The sequence below is a fragment of the Ursus americanus genome, chromosome 1 (assembly GCF_024610735.1).
Source record: "Ursus americanus isolate L20-20 chromosome 1, mUrsAme1.1.p, whole genome shotgun sequence".
Classification (NCBI taxonomy): Eukaryota; Metazoa; Chordata; class Mammalia; order Carnivora; family Ursidae; genus Ursus; species Ursus americanus.
Genome location: NC_142127.1, coordinates 91,777,233 through 91,801,462, shown reverse-complemented (window position 1 = coordinate 91,801,462; position 24,230 = coordinate 91,777,233). Strand labels below are relative to the sequence as shown.

The window sequence follows — 24,230 nt, the reverse complement described above, 5'->3', positions numbered from 1 at the left end:
ACCTCATGCCCTTCCAAATCTGACTCCTCTTCCTCTAGGCCCTATTTTGGTTATAAGATCTCTACTCTCTCAGGTAGTTGGCCTGGAAACCTTAAAGCCAGTTTCAATCACACTTCTATATTCTGAAACATCTAATCAGAAGTGAGGTCCTGCTGTTGGTTTGGTCTTGATAGAGCTTTATTCCTTTTTGCATTCAAGGGCAAGTTTGGAAGTGATGTTGGCTGTTTGAAGTTAGGCCAAGCAATAGCTGCTTGACTGACATTCACAGTAGTAGGTCACAGTCTGAGGGGACGAGAATAGGGAGGGAATTATTGCAAGGTGTCCTTGGGCTAATGCTGTGGACCAAGCCAAACCTTGCTCTGGGTGGTAACTCAGAGTCTCTACATGCAGATACCACTATGGCTAGTAAAATGCAAATACATTTTAAAGAGTTACTGAATGTGTAGTAGTAACTTTTTGTCATTGTGTAATATTTCAAATACTGCATACTGTAAGTGCAACTGTCAGAATGTTATGATGTCGTTATGAAACATGGATTTCAAGGATGATTGACTTTATTTTTATTTGTTCAGTCACCAATACATAGGAAAAAAAAATCAGAGATTACATGAGCTTTCATAATAAGGTTTGGGGGAGAGAAATTGGAATTGAAAACCTTGAAACACTTGAATAGTGAGTTTCAAATTCTCACTTCCTAAAGATATATTTATTATATTCAAGGTAAGATACTACGCTCTATGTGTGTGTGTGTGTGTGTGTGTGTGTGTGTGTGTGCGTGAGACGTGACTGTGTCTAGGATAAGTGTTGTCTTCTGACTTTACCGGTTGCTTGCCGGATAATAAGGGGAAAAAATAAATGTGAAAATCAGCATCAAGGTACAAATGTTGTATACACAAACATAAACTTGAGTTCTGATTCCTGAAGGTAGTAATGCTTGATAGAAGAGGAGGTGGTTGGTTTAGATTTTGGTTTTTTGTTTTATTTTTTTAGAGAGAGAGTGGGGTGGGGAATAGTGGAGGGGGGAAGGGAGAGGCAGAAAGAGAGGGAGAGAGAGAATCTTAAGCAGGCTTCATGCCTGGGTGAGGTGAGGGGGGGTGCTGAAGCAAGAATCCATCTTAGGAGCTGAGATCATGACCTGAGCCGAAATCAAGAATCAGATGCTTAACCGATGGAGCCACCCAGGTGCCCCTGATTTTAGGCTTTGAAGAAAGGTTAAGGTTTTATTATTTGTAAGTGATTGGGAATGTGTGGACCACCCAAGTAAGATCAAATGGTATGCAGTCTGGTTTGATTGAGCGTAGGATGTTTGAGGGACAAATTAGGGCTGCATATGGGGGACCTTGGGTTTCTGTACTCTTCCATTTGAATTTCATGGTATACACAATGGGGCACGTGAAAGGTTTTAAACAGGCTTGGCACCCTCAGCATGGGCATTATATTTTATCTATTACATAAAATGAGTATTTAAAAATTAGCCTTCACTCTCGCTAATGGCCAGTGAAGGCAATGGGAGAGGAAACAAAAGAGTTAAGGGGAGAGAGACAAAAACGGAGCAATTACAGAGGAAGAAAAACAATCTGCCAAGAGATAGAGAAGGCATGGCTGGAACTCCAGATCGTGTTGGAGGTAACCTGCTGTTGTGTATTTACACTGCGAGTTTAGAATGTTACCTTTGCCTTACATTTGAGAGGTTAATGTGGTGGTTCTCCCACGATGCACAGGTCTTTAATGTTCTTTTAGCCATAAAACTTGACAGACTCCCTTCCTAAGGGAGCGCTGTAAGATTAGCTTTGAATGGCAGTGCCAGCAGCATTAATACCATCGGGGACCAGAGCCTCCCGGGTAGGATGTGTTTAGAGCTGACAGGAGAGGTCCTGTTGGATTTGCCTGAAGAGCTGCAGAAAAGGGAATGAGTTTTCTCCCTGTCAATTGACCCTTCCTCTTCTCTCCTGTCTTTCCCTCGGAGTCCCGCTTTGAATCACCAGCTGTATTCCACCTCCTAGTGCATCGGGATTAGCCCCAGCTCAGCTGTCTGGGACTCAAGGTCCACACACTGCTTTTCAGAAACTATGCTTACTTCAAGTGCAGTGAGGAAACCCGATTGCCTTTGTGGCCACAGGACCCGGGGAATCGTAGTATTCTAGTATTCTCAAACCGTGGGTCTTGTTTGGTTTTCCACTCCTTTGATGCTTTTTTAAAAAAGATTATATTTGTTTATTTATTAGAGAGAGAGAGTGTGGGCAAGTCGGGGGTGGAGCAGAGGGAAGGGGATGAGCAGAAGGTAAGGGATAAGCAGGTTCCGTGCGGAGCATGGAGCAAGACACAGGGCGCGATCCCGTGACCCTGAGATCATGACCTGAGCCAAAATCAAGAGTTGGACACCTTACCTGATTGAGCCACCCAGGCGCCCCTCCTTTGATGCTTTTAAAAATGTATTTAAAACTACATTTACAGGCACCCTAGCTGTTATACTGCACTGTGTTATGTTTAAAGTATGTGCTTGCTTTGTTAGCAAGAAGCTTTTGCCAAGAGAATTGTATGTGGGAGAGTGTGACTAACTTAGCGAAGGGACTTATCTCTTATTCTATCTGCCTAAGCTCTCCAGGCTGCCTTTGATAGGACTTCTTTCTTCCTCCACGAGCCCCAACCCCTCAGACCTTTACTGCTATCATTCCTCCCCAAATTATTCATATCTAAATATTTTGGCTTTTCAAAACTAATCTGCTCTCTGGATTCATTTTCTGTTGGGTGATCTGAACCACAGCTTTCCTACTTCTCTGAGTGGCAGGTACTCACCAACAGAAAGCTTGAAAATCCTGCCTCCCCTACTCCTCTACATTTAAGGATTAGCTGCAGACCTTCTTGCTTGCTTGTGTAAGGATTGTCTTATTTCCCTGTTGGCAACTTTCAGCAGAGCCTGTAATGTTGCCGGGCTGTTTGAAGGGAAATCGAAACCCCGACGGCCAAGAAATACAGAAACAGGAAAGTGAACCCGGAATGATCTCTGTAAAGTCACAGCCAAAAGTGGTCTGAGTTACCCTCCGTGTCCAAACTTCTCTCTCTCTTTTTTTTTAAAGATTTTATTTATTTGAGAAAGAGGGAGGGAGCATGAGCTGGGGGAGGAGCAGAAGGAGAGGGAGAAGCAGACTGCCCTTTAAGCAGGGAGCCTGATGTGGGGTCCCGATCCCAGGACTCCAGGATCATGACCTGAGCTGATGGCAGCTGCTTAACTGATTGAGCCACCCAGGCGTCCCCTGTGTCTAAACTTCTTGAGATGGTCATCGGAGTTCAGATGCTAAAGGCATCATTTGGTCATCCATTTATTCACTCAGCAAACATATACTGAGCTGCTAGCGTCACAAGATCCTGTACTCACTGTTAGAGCTTCGTAGTAAATGGGGTAGGCACCGGGGAAGATGTGTTCTATGGGGGAAATGGGCAGTAAATCTCCAAACATACGGTTCATGACTTAATCACAATTATGCAGAAGGAGGGGGTAGAGAGAGGCTCTGTAAGAGTCTATAGGAGAGAGACTTCCTTGTGGCGAGTGTGGGTGTTGGAGAAGTTTCCTTGTTTCTGACAATCTAGAGACATAGACTATTTTACACTGAAGGATAAGGACTGAGCTCTATGACCACAGAGGCAATCAAAAAAAATGGGCATGGATGGTGCCAGGTCCGAATAAATCTACTTTCATTTTTCAGTTTTCCTGGTAACCAGCAAGCTCTCTGTAGTCTCCCCATTAGGTCAACGTTGGTTCTGTCTGGAAACAGGAAAGGGAAGCTGTCGCTTGCAAAACAGCAGCGCACGGCCCACACCAACAGCTACCTGATGTCAACTGGAAACCTAATAACTTTTGCTGCTGTTGACAAATTCTTGTCAGCGGCACTCTCAGTTCCAGTTTGTATCACACTCAGGAATCCGGCCCCTCGGCTGGCTGATGTCAGGGGGTGCTGTCAGGTGGCTGCCACCGAGGTGTGGCGAAATCCGGGGCCTGGGCACCGGCCTCCTAAAGCCTGTTGTGCTAGCAGATGCAAGAGTTGTTCTGTAATCAGCGGTGGAAGTGATGGCCCCGTCTGCTTAGTTCGATCTAGACATGACTCATTTCGAGGGACAGAGCCGAGGGGGAAATCTAAGTTTTTTTCCTTATGTCACTTGTTTGGTATCTGATGTCCACCGAAAGGGACATCTTGTGACCATGGGGAGAGCAGCGTGAGCACCTGTGTCACTTACTTGGAACCCAACCATGAACCCCAGCTCTACTGGCTGCCCCAGCCCCAGGTGAGCACCACCTCTCCCTGGCCTCCGCAGCCTCCCACTGGTCACCCTGCTTCTATTGGTACTTATACCATCCGTGTTCCACTGGTGGCCAAAATGATGTTTCAAAAATCTCTAGCAAATCCCATCGCCCTATTGAGAATAAACTTTAAACTGTTCATTGAGTTTAGGTCTTATAATGAGAACACTGCTGGACTCTGAGCTTGGTCTTAGCATTTCTCTTGAAGCATTCCCCCCACACAGTACTATTCTTTCCGTTCCTCTAATACACACTCACCACAGGGCCTTTGCAACTTTCTCTTTTTCCTTGAATGCTTTTCCATGTCAATTTTCACATTTGCTGGCCTGTTTTTAGCTCAGGGCCCAACTCATGAGTCCCCTCTGAAAGGCGGTTCCTAAGCGCCTGCTCTAAGCTGCTCCCCCATCCCCCTCAGTATCTTCCCCATCACAAGGTTTGTTGTGTGGACTGACACCCTGCCACTAGAATGTGTGCTTTTTGAAAGCACAGACCTTGTCCGTCCTTCTCCTTTGCCAGGCAGGTGTATGTGTCCACAATACATGGAGATCAAGGGAACTGGGACACCATAAAGACATTTCTTTCCTTTGTTCTCTTTTTTTTGATTTTAGTAAATGGCTGAAAGGAAATAGGGGGCACTCAGAAATCTCTGCTAAGACGGGTAAAGAGAGAGTTCAATAAAGAGTTTGAAGTGATGAATTTCTTGGAAGGAAAGAGCTGTTTATGTAAAGCCAGTCAGGTCAGTCCCTTGTTCGTGGTTCCACAGCTGGTAGATGGCAGAGCTTAGAACCTGAGTTCCATGCATGAGGCCATACCAGTTCCGGAAGGCGGAAGATAAACATACTCAACTGATCTGATGAATGGCATTTGAACCAAATTATAAATGACTTCAGTGTTTATTAAAACATCTTTGGCCACTTCAGAATCGAGTCTGTCAGGTCACAGAACGGGTTAGAGGTAGATCGTAGAAATTTAGTCTGGTGTCCTTGGAGGACACAGAGGCCCAGAGATCTTAAGTTGGTAAATGTTGGGACTGGACTCCGGGTCTGGACCCCGTGGAGCGTGGCCTCCTGGCAAGCCTGCTGTCTGAGCTCACTTCCTGCCCTTCCGCATCGGCGTGGAATGGATTCTTGGTTGTGTTTTTGACATACCAAGTGTAACCTTGACATAGCCTTGAGGGAAAAAAACCTTCATTTTGTTCATGCCGATGATCGTCTCCCTGCCAAATTTTTTTAATGCCCCCCCCCCCCGCCCCGGGGGAAGATTTATGACTTCATCTTTCTTTCCTTTTTTTTTTTTTTTTCCCCTTCAAATCCAAGCCTCTTTCAGAATGATTCAGCCTCAGGGCTAGGAAAAAAGTTTCATATTCTAATAAATAAAATGCAGGTCTTCTCTTGGTCTCAGCTTTCCAGACACAAAGTGATCTACTTTTGATGGCTGGTTGGAAGGACTTGCTAATGATTTTTCATTGCTTTGTGCTGTATAGAAAGGAAGAGTAATTAGCAAAGAGATTAAGCCGGTTTCCTACATGTAGGTAAGCCAGGTCTTTAAATAGAATCCTAGAAAAGGTTTTCAATTTCCTGTACTGTTCATTGTCATTTTTGAAGTTTGGTCTAGAAGTTGGTTTTGGGTAAGTAAAGGGTTTTTTGGATTTTTTGCTTTCTTTTTCCGTCGAGATGAATTTAGGCTATGTTGGTGATATGCAGTTTTTTCGTGTTTATTAATAAACCTGATTTGTTCCCCTGCTTTCTTCAAATGGGAGGAGTTGCACTTTTTCTTCCTTCATGACCCAGGCCTGTGGGAACATGTCACCATCATGGTCTCGTTTTTGTTTGTATTCACACCAGTTTTCATCGGGATTGCTCGTGTTTGATATTGGGGATGAGACACAGACACAGGAGCAGATTGTGACTTGGTATTTCCCCCAGCGTCCCTGTTCGTGATTTAGAAATTATACCTGGGAAAGATCTACCAACTGAACTGATAATCCTTCCCAACAAAAGATAAACACACTTGTAAGTCATCAGTGTAAGTCAGATGCACTTGAAAGGGACAAAGAATTCACCTGCAAGCACTTTTGGCATCTTACTCTTTCCCACGGATCCAGACTGATGACAGAGAAAGCCGAGGCTGCCAGAGCACTTTCCGCAGGAGAACCTCCCAGAGCCCCTAAGGGTGGGACCAGCCCGACCTGCCCTGCCATCGGGAGGATCTAGAGACTGGCCCTTTATGCTTTACCACAGGAGATCAAATGAAGGCAAGGATGTTCTCATAGTGCCATGGAGTTCAGATCTGTGAAGGTGCGGCTCCCCGGCTCCCCTCTTTTGTCCGTGTGGGTCTTTAGGAAGCTCACCGGTAAGCCCTGTCTTCGAACTTCCTAGGTTATCCTTGTCCAGGCAGGTGCCTGTGGGCTGTCTGCACCACACTGCTCAATCCTGCCAGCAGCTGAACCTGATTTCTTAGGGCACTGGTCTGCCGACCTGATGCCTTCAGAATTGCATTAAATCAGTGATCAAATCCTCCCTCACCTGCACGAGTGTACTGAGTCAGTGGGAGAGAGTGGGTTGGTGCTACACTACTTTGTGTAACAGCAAAGTCATCCCTGTTATTTCGTGTCTGGTCGGCTGGGTCTTGCTCTGATCTCTGAGGTCCCTACTAGACTGCACCAAAAACAGACAGTGCAAGATTGCCCATAAATTTCACTTGGTCTAGACGAGGACTCTTCTGGGAGCTCCTTGGGAATTTTTATTTTGTTCTCCTCAGACTTAAGCAGGGTTGGAATAGTCAAACACATAGAATATTAAATGCTGGCAGGTAGTTCTAAAAAAAAAATCATTAATCCACTGCATGGAATGCCAAAAACAGATGTTTAACCTGGTCCTACCTGTGAAGCATAAATCACTTTCTTTTTATTAGGGGTACTCAGAATCTTAAAATCCTCTTTAAAAAAAAAATCTTGGGGCACCTGGGTGGCACAGCGGTGGGGCGTCTGCCTTCGGCTCAGGGTGTGATCCTGGCGTTACGGGATCGAGCCCCACATCAGGCTCCTCCGCTATGAGCCTGCTTCTTCCTCTCTCACTCCCCCTGCTTGTGTTCCCTCTCTCGCTGGCTGTCTCTATCTCTGTCGAATAAATAAATAAAATCTTTAAAAAAAAAATCTTAATACAATAATTTTCAAAGAGTAAACAGCAAAGGGACCCATGATCAAAAACCTCAGCAGAGAATCGTAATGCATTGCTAATAACTAACATGGGGGAAGTTGGTCTTTTAAAACTGCTTTTTTTTTTTTTTTTTGAGATCCTCAGTCCCCATCAACATAACAAAAAAGAAGAAGGGGCGCCAAGCAGTTATTACTGCAGCCAGCGTAAATCATGATTTGTGACAACTCGGGCTATAAAGTCCTTTGGATGACAATGACTAGCGACGCTGCTGGAGTTAATCAAATAATTATTTAACACGTGTTTCTCTTGATCTGGCCCTGCCTTCAGAACATATTTCATTCTTTCCCAGTGTTCTTTACCACCTTTACTTTCAAATGGAGAAAATGAGCAAGTATAGGATGTGTGTGCAGTTAATGAGGAAACCACTTCCCTCTCCAGGCGGGCTGTGATCTCCCTAGAAAGAGGGTCCTTGTCTAAATCGGCTCGCTGGATGCCTGGAGTGCTCCCCACATCGATTTGCTGCCAGTTGGCAATCACTGTCATTTCAATTTCTGGGGTGGAAGGGGGAGCTTCCTGTCTACACTCTTTTTTCTCCAGGAGTATTCCACACAGGGCTCACTTAGTCTTTCAGGTACCATTTTTCTAGTCCATTCCTTCTACTAGCAGGTGCACAAGGAAGGACCCCATAATAGTCTACAGACACGTCTGCCAGAGAACATTCCCAAAGATGTGAGGGTGAGCAATGGACTCTTCTGTCCCTGAAAGCAGGAACACATTCCTCGCCTTTTAGCGCTTAGTACGTGCTCAGTAAATATTCACTATCATTGTTACTTTCACTGTTACTATGTGAAGGCTTAATAAATGTTTGCTAAAACATGAGTGGCCAAGTGAATGAATAAATACGCATACCTCCTATTGGGGGAACTTTTACATGATAGGTGATCACACAGACTGTATTAAGTGCACATGGGGTAGTGTTAGGTGTGAGAGGGAAGACCAGCTGCTTTCCTTACTCAGTGCCTTGACCTGGTATTTGTAATCAGTGGATATGTAATGAGCCGCTTAGTCTTTATGGACCCCAAATACCGAAGGGTGAAGAAGACAATAAGAACTCATCAAAAAGCCTGGCGCTCTCTGAAATGTCACGGGTAATCAAGTTCTGTGCTAATGGCTTCAGATTTGCATGTCTTCGCTGTGAATGTTGTACTGTCCGTGGTGAGGATTGATAGTTTATATGGCCGGGCTTATTTAAATCTTGCAAAAGTATTCCCTTCTATTTTCAGTAATTTTATACTCAGATTCAAGGCAGAGGATTAGGTGTTTTTAAAAACATGATTAAACACTTTCTGCATTTAGCTCATCTTAAAGTATTAGTTTTTCTTGATTGTTTTTCTTTATAGTGTGGTCATTTGTGTTTTTAGCACTTTCTTAATATAAACTTTAATGTGTTAGAAAAGCCGACAAGCTTAAAGTTTGTCATAACCTTAAGATATTATTGTAAGTCATTCAGTTAAGTTCTGCTCAATATACTTGAATTTATATCTTCAGTAGGATCCATACATTGAAAACAAAAGTTAAATTAACATTTCCTTAATCACAACATTTACTAAAAAAAGTCGGGGTCATTGATATGTGAAATTTAGGTATGAGATAAAGACGGAAAATAAAAATTTGTAGTTTATCTAGGGATTAGAATGTTTCCCTGAATATTGTTTTTCAAGGCAATATTAAAATCTGTCTTTTTTTTTTTTTTTTTACGTAGAAAATTGTCAGTGCCCTTGGTGGGAGAATAAGAACAAGGCTTAGAGGAATCTTTATTGAACAAACTAGAAAAGAAAAGATAAATTATTAAAAGAGAAATTATTGTGATTACAATAATAATCACAAGTAGTAATTTGCTGTGCTGCCTTCTATTTAAAAATTGTCATCCTTTATCAAGCTGAAATAATTTGTGTCTAACAAGGCTCTGTTGTGATGCATTACGAAGTTATAGTAACTTCATCTTAGATAGAATTGTCATGATCAAACTAAGTAAAAGTTTCTGACCGCACCACGATCAAACCTGGTAGCAACCTCTGGGCTTTAGAACTAACAGCAGAGATTATGTCTTTTCCCAAAATCCCAAAGCCGCCCTTCACTTTATCTATCACCCAAGTGACTTACATCTGTATTTGGAAGGCTGATTGCCTTTGCTGGAGCCCTTAAAAATTCCCCATGAGGGAGAGCCCCAGGCGTACCAGCCCAAAGTTGCAGGTACAAAGATGGCAACCAACAATCTTCATTCCCATCAGTACCTTTACATGATACGGAGGAGGGCCGCGCAGTTTCTGACAATAGAATGAGGTCTTGTTCATGCGTGGAGTCTACTAATTAATTCCATGTTTAATTAAACTTTTGTCTACTTTGGACCTTCCTGCTATTCAAGTTGACTCCCTCCAAATTCACCAAAGAGGAATAGCTCCTTGCATAATTAGATTGTCTGTTTTCCAGGCAAGCAGGGAAAATAATAAGTTATTTCTCCCTTGCATTCTTCTTGTTTGTGTTCAATAATTTTTATGGAGTTAATTTAAATTGAGCAAGCTTTATGTGAACTTCCTTCCAGAGGATTTACTGCATCTTATGTGGAAACCGTCTACATCTGACATTTTAGAATTACCCACCTATTTATGGGATTATGCTGCATTCTGTTCTTGAAAGAGCAAGTCAATTTTCAGCATAGATTTTTTTCGGTCATTTTTTTTCCCTTTGTCTGTTTTTTTGAAAGCTAGCTCCCAAGTAAGAGTGGAAACAATAGAAGGAGATGGAATATAGAGAGTAGGATAGAATTGTGGCTTTCTGGAAGAGATGGTCTGGATCATAAACGATCAGTAAAAAGACGAAACCTCAAAAACCCAACCCAATCGTTGATTTCATTCTAAAAATTTACCCAATAACCTATCTTATGTGTCATCATGAAATAAGCTGCAGGTGCTATGAATGAGAACTCACTCGAAAGTTTGCTACAACGTGTTAGCAGGGGGAATGAAATAATATGGGTAAGTTGTCGTGCAGTGTTCTAGAGCTGAGATACAGTACTATGTACATAAGATACGTGGATTATCCACACTCTGATCTGGTGCAGGCCCCCTACAGGAGACTGTAGCAATAACACGTGCCCCTTTTAGGGAGGAGCTGATACAGGCCAGGAACCCAGCTTCACTCTTCTGTGGTGTCTTCTTTCCTCCTCACGCCAGCCCTGCAGAGGAGAACGTCGACGTCAGTAGGTAAACTTTCTTCTAGTTCACATATCCAATAAATGGCAGGACCAAGAACCAAATCCAGGTCTGTACGACTCAGGACCGAAGTGTGGGCCTTTCCCATACCTTCCCCTGCTGCCCCGCTATAAATTATGACACACTCTAAAAAGAAATCAGACAGTGAGGAGAAATGTGACCTAGAAAAATAACCAGTGATTTGTTTCTGCTTTACTTTTTGCCATTGTCATCCTTCACGTTCACTTACGATCTCGTTGTTGGTGAGTATGCAATGAAATATTTTCATTTTAGCTGAAACTTTGTTTTCACCATCTCCCCAGAAGCCACTTCAAAAATCATATTCTGGGGCGCCTGGGTGGCTCAGTCGTTAAGCGTCTGCCTTCGGCTCAGGGCGTGATCCCAGGGTCCTGGGATCAAGCCCCGCATTGGGCTCCCTGCTCGGCTGGGAGACTGATTCTTCCTCTCCCACTCCCCCTGCTTGTGTTCCCTCTCTCACTGGCTGTCTCTCTCTCTCTCTCTGTCAAATAAATAAATAAAATCTTAAAAAAAAATCATATTCTGAGGAGACTGAAGATCGAAAGTCACCAGCATCAGGGCAAAACCTTCATGACAATATCTCTCATGTATTACTCAGTTTGGTAGAGGCAGTGGCATGCATGGGATAAACCTGATTTTATGGTCTTTCAGAACCAGAACAACAGTCTTGCAGAAAATATTTTCTCCAGAGTATGTAAAAAAAAAAAAAATCTCTAAATAATTATTCCACTATTTAATAATTTAAAAAAACCCCAAACACCTGTTTTTACCATCCTGAACTTACTATCCAGATAACAAGTGTTCTTAAATCTAATAAACAAGAATTAAAAATTCCATTTAATAGATCTGAAGCACAGTGGCAAAAGAAACAGTGATCGGTTCATAGTACTGATAGCAGAGGAAAACTACTTATTTGAGATTGTGCGAGTTTAGCAAGTTTCCTTGGGATTTTGGATTAATCCATTTTCTAAATTTATTTTTTTAAGACTTTATTTATTTGAGGGAGATAGACAAAGCATGAGCAGGGGGAAGGGCAGAGGGAGAAGCAGGTTTGGGTCTTGATCACAGGACCCTGAGATCGGGACCTGAACAGAAGCAGATGCTTAACCCATTGGGCCATTCAGGCGCCCCTATTGTTTTTATTTTTAAGTAATCTCTACCCCCAATGTGGGGCTGGAACTCACAACCCCAGGGTCAAGAGTCACACACTCTGGGGCGCCTGGGTAGCACAGTCAGTTAAGCCTCTGCCTTCAGCTCAGGTCATGATTTCAGGGTCTGGAATCAAGCCCCGCATGGGGCACCCTGCTCTGCGGAAAGCCTGCTTCTTCCTCTCCTGCTCCCCCTGCTTGTGTGCATGCGCACTCTCTCTCTCTCTCTCTCTGTCAGATAAATAAATAAAATCTTAAAAAAAAAAAAAAAAGTCACACACTCTACCGACTGAGCGAGCCAGGCGTGCCAGATTAATCCATTTTTATAAAGACATTTCACAGCAGGCTCTGTTCTAGAACGGGTTACTACAAGCTGCAGTTATACTGGTTTGAAGAATAATTTCAATTTCATAAGGAAATCATTCATAATCATTCATTCTTTAAATTTCAAAAAATTTCAAATTTCTGGGATATTCTCTCCCATCTCCAAAACTAGTTACAACCCCCCTCATAATAATTAGGCCCTCTTTTCATTCCCTGTAGCAACTGGGTACTGGAAAAGGATGAGATACTTTGACATAATTTGAAATGTAGTGTTCTTTGACATTTTTACTTTGAGATGGGTCTGTTTACTCTTGGGCAGGAGTTCTCAAAGTGTGGTGCACTGTCATCAACCTGGACATATGTAAGGATTGCAAGTTCTCAGGCCTGGTCAGACAATTCAAAACTCGGATTGGAATCCAGCAACTGGTCTTTATACAAGTCGTCCAAATCATTCTGATGTATGTTAAAGTCTGAGAGTGATGGCTATGGGGAATAGAAGCTCAACCTCCCAGCCGAATTTGGGCTCAGGTCGTCTTCACGTTGATGTCTCCTTTTAAATCAACTGGTGTCCCAAACTAGAGCTTAGGCTTCAGTAAGAATGACCTGAGAAACTGATAAATCTTTCAAAGTGCTTGAACACTCCTCTGGCCTATGCATATCCTTGAGTTGGGTGGGGAGTAAACCCATCTCCACTGGCAGAAGGTTAAGGCAACATTTGTTCACAGGTGTCATAAATGCAAAGTGTATCCACTGCTCTTCTGGGTGTTCCATGATTTTAGTGGCCCAGAAAGCAAAAATCAACGTCATTCTTTAACTGTATATAGAAAAACAAGCCAAGGTCAGGATTCCCAGGAAATAAAACCTTAACCTGACCTTGAAAACTATGTAAAGTTAAAATCAATCGTAATGACTGATTGTGAAAATTCAAACAGTCTAAGAGGTATTGCCCCCAAAATGGAGAAGGGATATCCCCCAAATCAGGGTACATCATTTAACCAAGAAAATCAACTTAAAAGTTGATTTACTTAATAATAGTACTGAGTCAAATCAGTTTCCAGGATGGTGGTTGATGGAAAGTTTACTCTTGCAGCAATGGTAAGAAGGTGTTTTTTTGTTAAGCTTCACTGTTCAAAACGAAGGGAGGCCTTGCAAGGTAACAGAGACTACAGAACCTTGGATTCCAGACTTAGTCCTGGAATGCTCTAGAAGGAACTGCTGGCAAGTCATTCATCTCGAAAAGGAGTATGTTGGACTAGATCAAGTGTCAGCAAAGTATGGCCCTCAGGCCTGCCACCTGTTTTTGTATGGTCTGAGAGCTAAGAATGTTTTTTACAGACGGCATTTGCAGTCAATTTGATAATATGGAACATTTTCTTTGAAAGCTAACTAAGTGAAATGTTATCTCTCTAGATAAGAATTTCATTCTTATCATTAGTAAACCTGTATTTTTTTAAAAAAAGGACTTCGTTATTACTATTATATTTTGAATTCCATCGATAAAAGAAATTAAAGAAAATTTGTTAGAATTTTATCTTATAAGTAAGCACCTTCTTAATATTCTTGGTGTAACTCTTAAGCCTAAATTCTTTAACTCTCTGGCTCTTTACAGAACTGTGTGCCAGTTCCTGGGCTAGATGATTTTTAAGGTTCCATCAGAGACTCAGTGTTCAGACATTCTCAACACATATCATCAGTAAAACCAGTTGTGGAGTACAGAAGAATTGGGCCATGTGGACTTGCCAGCGCTTGGTCATGTTTTGCTATTTGGGTGTGGAGTATAATCAGAAGGACCCGAAAGTAGAGCCCTTGTTTCCCTCTGAACAATTTCCCTACCCATCTTCACCCATGAGCATAGTAATTCAGGCCACACTGTCTGGGTTAGAAAACCAACCCTGCCTGGGGCAAATTCTTCCATTTTCTTTGCCCCTGTTTTCCCTTCTATATATGGGAAATCTGTTCATGTCCACAGCTTCCCCAAAGATGGCTGGGGCTTGTGTGTTGTTATAAAAACCTCAAAGCGGAAACTTATGTGACAGATGTTTCCCTTTCCCATCAGTTTTTCTTAAATTATTCATATAATAGTCTAGCAAGTGGGGGTGCCTGGGTGGCACAGCGGTTAAGCGTCTGCCTTCAGCTCAGGGAGTGATCCCAGTGTTATGGGATCGAGCCCCACATCAGGCTCCTCCGCTATGAGCCTGCTTCTTCCTCTCCCACTCCCCCTGCTTGTGTTACCTCTCTCACTGGCTGTCTCTGTCGAATAAATAAAATCTTTAAAAAAAAAATAGTCTAGCAAGTGAACAATTAATCAGAGAACTGATTCGATAATGCCCTTTAAAAGTGACTCTGATATTTCCAAAGCAGATTCCTAAACCTACCGAATCTACAGTGTAGCTAGTACACACGAGGCAGAGTTCCCATAGAACCCGTTTGGAAGTGCGTGCCTAATACCATACCTACATGAAGAGCTTGGAGGGACCCAGAGGCTCCCATGAGCCAAAAGTTACCTAGAGACTAGTTTGCATAAAAGTTTCAGCTTTCCCCTAGAGAGCCACTGCTGGAATTTCAGCTTTGACCTTCAGGGGACTCTGTAGTAAAATGCAAATTTGTTACCTAGGAAGGTAATTTTTAACCCATTTGTGTCTATTTGTTAGTACTTTAGCCCAAATTAGGTTTTTCAAATTAGCTGGGTGGCTGAGAGCCGCCCTTAAGTAGAAACAAATCAGATTCTCTGAAGTGGACTAGGCTAACCTTTATTAGGGACTCAGGTGATTGTGATACAAGCCCCAGCACTTTTGGCACCGAGCATTTGCGGGAGTCCCTGTGCGCATGCGCGCATCCAGTCGCGACAATATGGCCAACTGGAGAGGAGTTCTGCCCGGCAGAAATACAATGCAAGCCACTCAGATAATTCTAAGTTTAGTAGCCACATTAAAAAAAAAGGTAAGCTCTAAAGGGTGAAATTAATGATACAGTTTTTAACTTGATAAAGCCACTGTGTTATTGCTTCAATATATAATCAATATAAAAATTATCAATAGGACATTTCCTTTTGCAATACCAACTCTTTGAAATCCAGGGTGTATTTCACACTTAAAGCCTGTCTCAGTTTGGACCAGCCACATTTCAAGTGGTCAGCAGCTGCCTATGGCATAAATTAGCCATCTTAATGGCCATCGCAGCTCTGGGAGCCTTGAATTGGAAACTGGTTCGCAGATTGCAAAGCGTGGCTGGTGAAGACGACCACGGGATGGACAGCGGGGACAAATGAAAGTTGGGACCGTCCTCAGTTCTTTTGTACTCAGTTATATCAGTGTCACATTTTTGCTGAAGGTCAGTGTTAACCCCATGTAACTACAGAAAAACTTTAGAAAAACATGAGCTGGGGTTAGGTGGTGACGCTACTACTTAATTGTGTGCCCTGGGGCAAGTTACGTAAAACCCTCAATTTCTTCACTTGCAAAATGGGAATACCGATAAAGCCTCAGGCTCACCGGGTTGTTGTGGAGATTAAATAAAATAATGCACATTAACACCATAAATGCTCAAAAATGCTTGACATGTCATCACTGTTGCTGTTATTAACAATTTTTACAAATCAAAATTGCTTAAAGATGAACTATAAAGACAGTCTTTTTTTATTTCTGCAAAAAAGGAGGAAAATGACCATAACATCGATATATAATCTTTTTAAGGAGTAGGTTTAACTAGCTGCTCAAATTGGGCATTGCATGTAAATCATCTATGCACCAAGAAATCCTGAAGATGCTTCATTACCTTCAGAAGATTTTTGGTTTTGTTTAACCAGAAATTATTATGTTTAAGTATTCCATAGGGAAACTTCTATAGAATACTGTCCTAAAATACAACTCGTTATGGTACTGGGTGAGCCAATGAAAGAAAAGAACAGAGTTTTTCTTCCTCTTCTTGTCCTCATTTATCTTCTTCTTTTATTTAAAGTCAGCAGAAAGAACTAATTAAGGCAAAGCTACAGCAAAGGAACTCAAAGTTTGCACTGCACATGTGAACTAATCTTCCCACAATGATATATCTGAAAGGCCAAATAAGGCGCCCCTTCATAGTGTAACTCCAGCCAGGGGGCAGAAGGAAGTGCAGGGACTCTTGGGTATACAATTTGACTCACTCCTGACTCGCTTACCAAGCCATTACCATTCCAAAACACAGTGTAATAGTTCTCACCTACAGGAGAGTGATGGAAAATCACAACATGTGTCAATGCTTGCTATACCAAACACACCTTTCATGGGGATTTTGTTTAGAATGAAAGATGTAGTGAAAATTTCAGGATGCAAATAAGTGGTGAATAAATAAATATGGGATGTTCTTACACATTCATGCACCAAAGGTTGGGAGGCTGTGAACCACGAGAGCGAAGAAATGTACTCAGCCATCAATTTAGTAGGTCATTTTGAATGTAGGCAGCAAAATGGCCGTGTGCATGAAAAACCACTACTATATTTTGAGAGATCCTTTCTAAGAATCCTGAAATATTAATAAGATGATCTTGATGTAGTTGAAGACAAAGGAATGTGTTAAGGGCAGCAAGGTTGCCGAGAATAGCACAATGACAATTTTGTACTTTTGCCTGCGCTGGTAAAAACTGGAGGAAAAGTGAGTAAAAATAGTCAGGGTGTTTAAAGAAGGGCAGCCTTCAATTTTCCAAATAGGTATAAAACTCCGTATTCCCCAGATGAATTCACATATACTTATTCTCGCTAATACATTCATGCCAGCCTCAAGGACACAGAGAAAAAGTATAAAGTCGCGATCTCGTTTTTTCCTTAAATTAACATAAACATACAACTCATTTTTGAACTTCAAACAATTCAAAACATCCTGTAATTTGACTTTTGTGAATGATGAATTTGATTTTTTTAAATGGAAGTAGTCTGATCAGCGTAGAAGTTGAGGAAATAGCAATACTCTGTTTTTCTCTTCCTTACCACTTTTTGAATGTGCTCTTTTTTTCACGTGGCAGTGAATCTACCATGGGCCAGTTTTTCTTGTCAGTCTTCCACTTCCATGGTGAGATGTTAGATTTTGATGCCTGATGGAAGGGAGGTACATAAGGATTATCAGGAATGTGGAGAATTTTCATCCAATGTCCAGATGTGAAAAAATAAGAAGCAATTCCTGTCTTCCTAGCAGTCCTAGCACCACCAGACTCAGTGCCAGGTTTCTACAGCTTGCCTTTGTTGGCTGTGACTGAGTGACACACAGGTCCCAGTGGGTTTGTTTCTGAGTTCAGGGACCTGTTGTGTTTGATGTGGGAAGAACAAGCTTGACCCTCCGTGTATCTTCCTCCCCAAGCTGGCGTTGCTGATTTTAATGGAAACCCTAGGGCCATCTTGAGCATGACCAAAGAGCGCCTTGCATATTGAACCATTCCTAATTATGTGATGTGTATAAGCTTGAGACACATAAATCTCAGTCATTGGAGCAACTTGTTTTTCTAAGATTCTCCGGTCCAGTGAAAGACGAAAGCAAATAAGGGAGAGATTGATCTCCTGGTGCATTTTATTGTTGGCGCTCCACACGTCATAAAGTTTTGGCTCGTTAAAGGAAATTCCATAAACAACTTTTAGTTAATCATCGTGAAGTAACTGTGTACCTTTCTGGAGCTTCTGCTCAACTCCCTTTCCGCTTGCCATTACACGAGCGTGATTAAGAAAATACCAGCAGGATGTGCAAGAGGGAGGAACAGACTTCTACTGGAAGCCATACAGATGCTTGATGGATGAGTCATGAGACAAGCCAAGTGGCCACATCTCAGAGAATCAAGCAGTTTCGTGGAGCTCTTTTTTTTTTTTTTTTTTTTTTTAATCTACTCAGTTGAGTAAAATCTGCTGGGTTGCTGGCATGGTGGGTCTCCTTTTGTGGTCAAGCTGATGGAAAATGCCTGATGGGTTCTTCTCCCAGCTGGTGTTTTTTTGTTAGTTAAGGAACATCTTAAGGATGAGATACTTGGAGAAAATTGAAAGCAAATCATACTGGAAAAATTGTGGGTAGCTGTCACCTTTTTTTTTTTTTTTTTTTTTTAACCGCTGGTCTTATGAAAAAACGTGATTTTGGATGGCCTTGTCACTGTGGGTTTAATATTGATGGTGTTGGTCAATTTTTATTTCAGGTTGAGACAGATTTGGGAGGTGATGGTGAAGGGCATAGGGGAGAAAAAGGAGCGAGCAAGGTCCTATTAATTATTTTTTATTGTGAGGTTTCACAGAATTATTGAGATTTTCCACATTAGTAAAAGCAGTTCTTGGTGTCAGTGTGATGTTTGCAAAGATGAAGTCATGGAAAGCACGTCAGGTGGGTAAAGAACTATATGGCCCATGTTCTCTGCAGCAGGCTCTTAGGGTGTGCGTACATAGGGAGGAAGGGGGGATGTTGAAAAAATCGAGAGAGGGAAAAACAGGAGGGTTTTATTAATTGGAAAATCAACATAAAATATCTGCTGATCTTAAAAAATCTTAGCATATTATATTTCAGAATCAGCAGTTGGGACTTTATATGACTTTCCCCTGAAATTATGACCCATGTCTTACCAACTCTTTTTTTTTTTTTTATGCTTGGTTGCCTTTGTTGGTCTTTGCTTTGGTTCCCTCTGTACCTGCAATTAGGAAATAATCAGCAATAATTTTTTGTTAGGACTTGGATACACTTCCAACTGTTGGTTTAAGACCAGGCTCTCAGATTCCATAGCATGTGGCCAAGAGTATAGGCTTTGGGGGCAGAACATTTGGCTCAAAGCTGGATCCTGGCATTCCTGGATGCATGGTCCAGTACCAAGAATGTCTTGTTCCAAGCTGGTCTTCCTCATTTCTTTCTTTCTTTCTTTCTTTCTTTTTTTTTTTAAGATTTTATGTATTTATTTGACACAGAGAGACAGCCAGCGAGAGAGGGAACACAGGCAGGGGGAGTGGGAGAGGAAGAAGCAGGCTCCCAGCGGAGGAGCCTGATGTGGGGCTCGATCCCAGGACCCCGGGATCACGCCCTGAGCCAAAGGCAGACGCTTAACGACTGAGCCACGCAGGTGCCCCTGGTCTTCCTTATTTCTAAGGTAGAGCTTATCCCAGTGCCTGTGCGAAAGGTGCTGTAGGGATGGGACAGCATTGTGCATATAAGCAGGGTACCTGCACATAGGAAGCACTCCGTAAACGTAGCTGTAATTTTATTGATACTACTGGTTTTAAGAACATTTCCTCTATAGGGCTCCTCGCCACCTGATCAGGAATGTAACGATTTAGAGTGACTATAATTGATTAATGTTTCCAGTTGCTTTACCAGCCTCTGAAGCCAGGTGATCACTGGCGGTTAACAGAAATGTCTCCCTTCTTAATCAAAGAGATGACATTTTGCTTTCTTCTGTGAGCAGTGGTTTTATTGGTTTTTTTTTTCCTCCTTTCCTGTAGCCTGCAAAATTGGATATTACAAGGCCCTCTCCACGGATGCGACCTGTGCCAAGTGCCCACCCCACAGCTACTCGGTCTGGGAAGGAGCCACGTCATGCACCTGTGACCGAGGCTTTTTCAGAGCCGACAACGATGCAGCCTCTATGCCCTGCACCCGTAAGTTGTGTGCCTCTGTCCTGTTTCTTCGATGCCAACGGCTTTCGTTAACACCTAGCAGGGCACTGCCAGGCCTTCTCCCAGGATAACCGCGCAGGGGGCAAATTAGATCAAATATGAATCTTTTCTTAATCCTAGCAGGGGAGGTGCTTATGAGAAGCAAGGCTCCTCTCGCTGTTCTGGTTGCCTTTGAAACGCACAGCTGCCCACAGACTACTTTCTGGAGCAGAGGTGAAGCATTCAGAGGTTGTCTGACAGTGTAATTAGAGCTGAGATTGGAATTTCTACATGGCTCTCCCGTCTCCTCCAGGATTCTTGGGGACGCCTGACAGCTATGGGGGAAACCGGTACAGGGCAGGGTTCCGGGGATGGGATCACGTGTGGGCTGTGGTTTCAGTCCTGGGCACTGACGTCATGGCTTGCGTTGTCATTACCCTTCTTCCTTCTTTCCTCATAGTTCTGTGTTCATAACATTTAGGCCCGGATCCTAACAGACGCCTGTTTAATGATAGGCACTCAGTAAGTGCTGGGCTAATGAATGGATGGGGTTGGCACCTTGGTATGCAGAGGAGCAGGGAAATCTGTTCTCACACTTTCTATGGACAGTGCTCGTAGTGTTGCCATTTTTTTCATGTGCACCGTGGGCTTCACAGACACTGCGATGGCTGTGACCTTGACCAGAGCAGGGAGTGGTGGGCCCAGGCGGTTCTACCCATGGTGTCCCGATTGGGTGAGTCAGTGGATGGAGGGATGGAGCCGAGGGCCAGGCACACAGGATTCCCACAGGTTTGGGCTTTGTTTTCCAGCCCGCCCAGTTCGGAGCTGATTGACTGTTCAGTCTCTTAAATTTCAGCCTCCTGTTTCCTCATCTGTAGAATGGAGTTAATAACAGTACCTCCACTAAGGTCTTTGGTATTCAGCGCCCCCATGTTGGTGACGTAGTGTATAAAAGCGTAAAGCGATGGTGCTCAATGTATTTTAGCTTCTTCTGTGTTTTATGACGAATACCGTTTTGTTGCCTATTATAAATTCCATCATGGCTGCCCTGGAGCCAGCATCCCTCCAAACAGAAGCATTTTCTGGTTTGGGCTGGCTGTGAGGCCATTGTCTTAATTCAGTCAAGTATCACCTGTAAAGGGAGTGGGAAGAGATTTCAGATCCATTCCAATTGTGCTGAGGTTGGACATTTCCTTTTTTTTTTTTTTTTTTTAAGATTCTACTTATTTGAGGGAGAGACAGAGATAGCGAGAGAGAGCATGAGTGGAGAGGCAGAGGGAGAAGCAGGCTCCCCACTGAGCAGGGAGCCCAACGTAGGGCTCAATCCCAGGATCCTGAGATCATGACCTGAGCCTAAAGCAGACGCTTAACCAACTGAGCCACCCATGTGCCCCCAGAGTTTCATTTCTAGCCAGAAATGGCCACGACAGCAGCAGTAAGAACCGTTTTATAATGATGGCCCAGGTAAGGTATCAGGCACTTTCAGGAAACCTTATCACAGGGCTCATATTAAAATAAATCTACAAAACAGACATTATCTTCATTTTATAGACAAGGTAACTGCCAGCTCAGAGATGTTAAGGAACACACCCAAAGCTCCACGCCAGCCTGATGATAGAGCCGCATGACCAGAAGACTCAATAGTTCGGGTCACTGGCAGGCTCTCTTGCCCACTGCCCCAGATCAAACACATACTTCCTCCAGAAGGAAGGAGTAAACTAGAGCCAGCCCAGAATACCAGGCACGGATTTTCTCATTTTCCTTTTCTCTTGCTTCCCTAGACTAAGTACTTTCTCTGGATAGCCATGGATGTTTGACGAGCTCAAGTCCCAGACTTTTTCTTTTCCAAGTATCCTCATCCTGAGTTCCACGATGTGTGATTAGGGTAATGGTAAACTCTCCTCCTCTGGCTGCCAACAGTTGACCAGGTGTGGGATTTTAGGGCACAGCAGCCAACTCAAAGGGCAGTACAGGGGGTGGACAATGTGATGGTTGCCTTTAACTTACAGCATGCAGTCCACCACCTACTTTTCATACAGAGAGAGCCTTCCCAGGTTGGGGCTGACTGTGTTATGAACCTCCTAAGATTCATCTTTGATGGCAAGATGGCCTGGGTCTTGCTCCCAGGTATTTAGTCTCATGATTCAGATCTGTCATGCAGTCTTCTAGGACCATGGACCAATCACATAACTATTGCAGCTTTGCTACGTGGGAGTTTCGGGAGACCCCAAAGGTCACCACCTGCCTGAGTTACTGGAATGCTTTGCCTTGTGTGTCTAAGTGTGGTAGCTGAGTCCTTGGGATTCTTACATTTGTGTAGGAATCAATTGTTGGCTTTATCTTGAGATTACAAATGAGGAAAGGGAAATACGGATTTCAGCGATTGGGGGTACCAAAAAGTGTAAGAACAAAAGTAGCTTTTGCATTTTTCACAGATTGCTTTCAGTGACATTAAGAGAGGAAGACTGGGGGCTCTTTGTGTCATTGATAAAAGTTCCATGAAAATACCAAAGCAATACGTGATCTTTTTTTCTCCCGCTCCATCCCCTTGGAACGCCACCTACACGTCACTGACTCAAGCGCTTTGCGTTATTCTAATGTTTATTGAGTGAAGAGGAAGAACACAGTGCTGTTAACACCACCAGGTTCCAAGGTGGTTAAACTGCTCCAAACCCCAGCTTACTCATTTGTCAGATGGGATTCTCAGAGTCTTACCTGTGGGGTTGTTTTAAGAGTTGAATAAGAAAATATTTGTAAAGGTCTGGCACATGGTAGGAATCTAGCAAATGTTTGTTCTCTTCTTTTATCTCCAGTTGGTCACTGCCTCCGCCAGACTAGCTCCAGAGCACCTTGCCAGTGCGTCTGACTGCCTTTCTACGCTGCTTTTCTCACCTGACTGTGCAATCGAATTACCCAGTGGCTGCACAGCACTCCAGAGTCTCTGGGGATAGGACTCGGGCATCGGCACTTTTAAAAGTTGTGCCCGTAAATTGTACTGTAAAGGCAAAGTTGAGACCACTTCTGCACAGTTTATTTTTAAGTTCTTTTTCATTTTTTAATTTAATAAACATTAACTACAGAAGACTCTTAAGACCTCTTTTGAGACAGGGATCATTAAGGAGGTGACCATATTTTGCTAATAGGTATACTAGTAAGTTAAGCAACAGAATAATCTATTCTAGTTTATGGCTCACTCTAGATTTCTCTCTTCCTGCACTGTCCATGACTGTGGCCACTAGACACATGTGGCTCTTTAAATTTAAAATTATTAATGTCAAGTTTAAAATTCAGTGTCTCGCTTAACTTGCCATATTCCAAGGGCTCGATAGCTACATGTGGCTAGTGGTGACCATACTGGGCAGTCACAGAGTATTTCTGCCAGCGCAGAAAGTTCTGTGGGACAGAGCTTAGTAGGCATTTCGATAGAGAAGCCAGTGGGAGTTTCTCAAAGAAACTGTTGTTCAAATAACCCAACAGAATGAAGCCCTTCCCCCATGCCTCACCCCGAGCTTTATCGGATTCTTTTGACAAGATGTGGGGATGGAAAGGAACATAAACATCAGGGATCCTTTCAAACTGATTCCAGCCTTTAATCAGTTCTTACCAGTTGGTTAAGCCAGGTGACAAAGCCAATTCCCTTGTGCTGACAGCCATGATAATCAGGCACCTTCTTTGTTCATTATGCTATCTTTAACCCCAGCATTCTTATGCAGCCCCACATTTAGTGATCGCTCACTGTGACGGCACACTAATGAAGAAATAAAACACACTCTCTGAGACTCATTCTTCTAGCCAAAGAAAGACTCCGCTCCACTGGTTTGTAAAATCAGGTTTTTGTTCACTTGGAGAACGATTAGACCAGGTGAATACAAGCGGCATTGGCTAATTTGGGAGGAAACCCTTAAGAAGTTCTTCATACCATCCATACTGCTAGAGAACTTCAAAGCATTGAATGGTAAATAATCTTGATTTTGAAGAAGACTTCTCTTGGAGCTTCTGGTTAAGGTTCACAAAAATGGCTGCCTGTGGATTAGGCACTGCTTCCGTAGAAGCATCCTTGAGTATTTGCAAGAAGTGAATCCACACGTGTTAGAATAGAGTCAGAAAAATGCTTCGTTACGTATGAATGGGTGTAGACATCTCTTGGGAGTCACCTGGGGGTTAGTAGAAGTCAGGCCTGGGCTTCTGCATTTCTGACACGTTCCTGGATGTTGCTGATACTGCTGGTCAGTGGACGGTGTTCAGGTGGTAAGGCTTCCTGCTGGATGGCAGGAGACAGAGGCCCTTTTTCCATGGCTGTGGTTCAGCTCAGCGGTGACTCTGGGAATATAATTTCAAGGGTCGTGAACATTCTCCCTTGATGGAAATGGAATACTTCCTTTGTCTCCCAGAAGAAAACCCAACCCGGTTCGGAATTACATAATCAAAAA

At 43.0% G+C, this 24,230-nt stretch overlaps 1 protein-coding gene across 3 annotated transcripts in view; it reads left to right on the top strand.

Annotated features, from left to right (window-relative positions):
* EPHA4 (EPH receptor A4) overlaps nt 1-24,230 on the top strand; it is a 142,251-nt gene that overhangs the window by 46,114 nt on the left and 71,907 nt on the right. For all 3 annotated transcript variants that reach the window (XM_087863885.1, XM_087863891.1, XM_045775331.2), the window contains exon 4: nt 19,648-19,803. In XM_087863885.1, the coding sequence (XP_087720011.1) occupies nt 19,648-19,803 (156 nt within the window). The remainder of the gene's footprint in view (nt 1-19,647; nt 19,804-24,230) is intronic.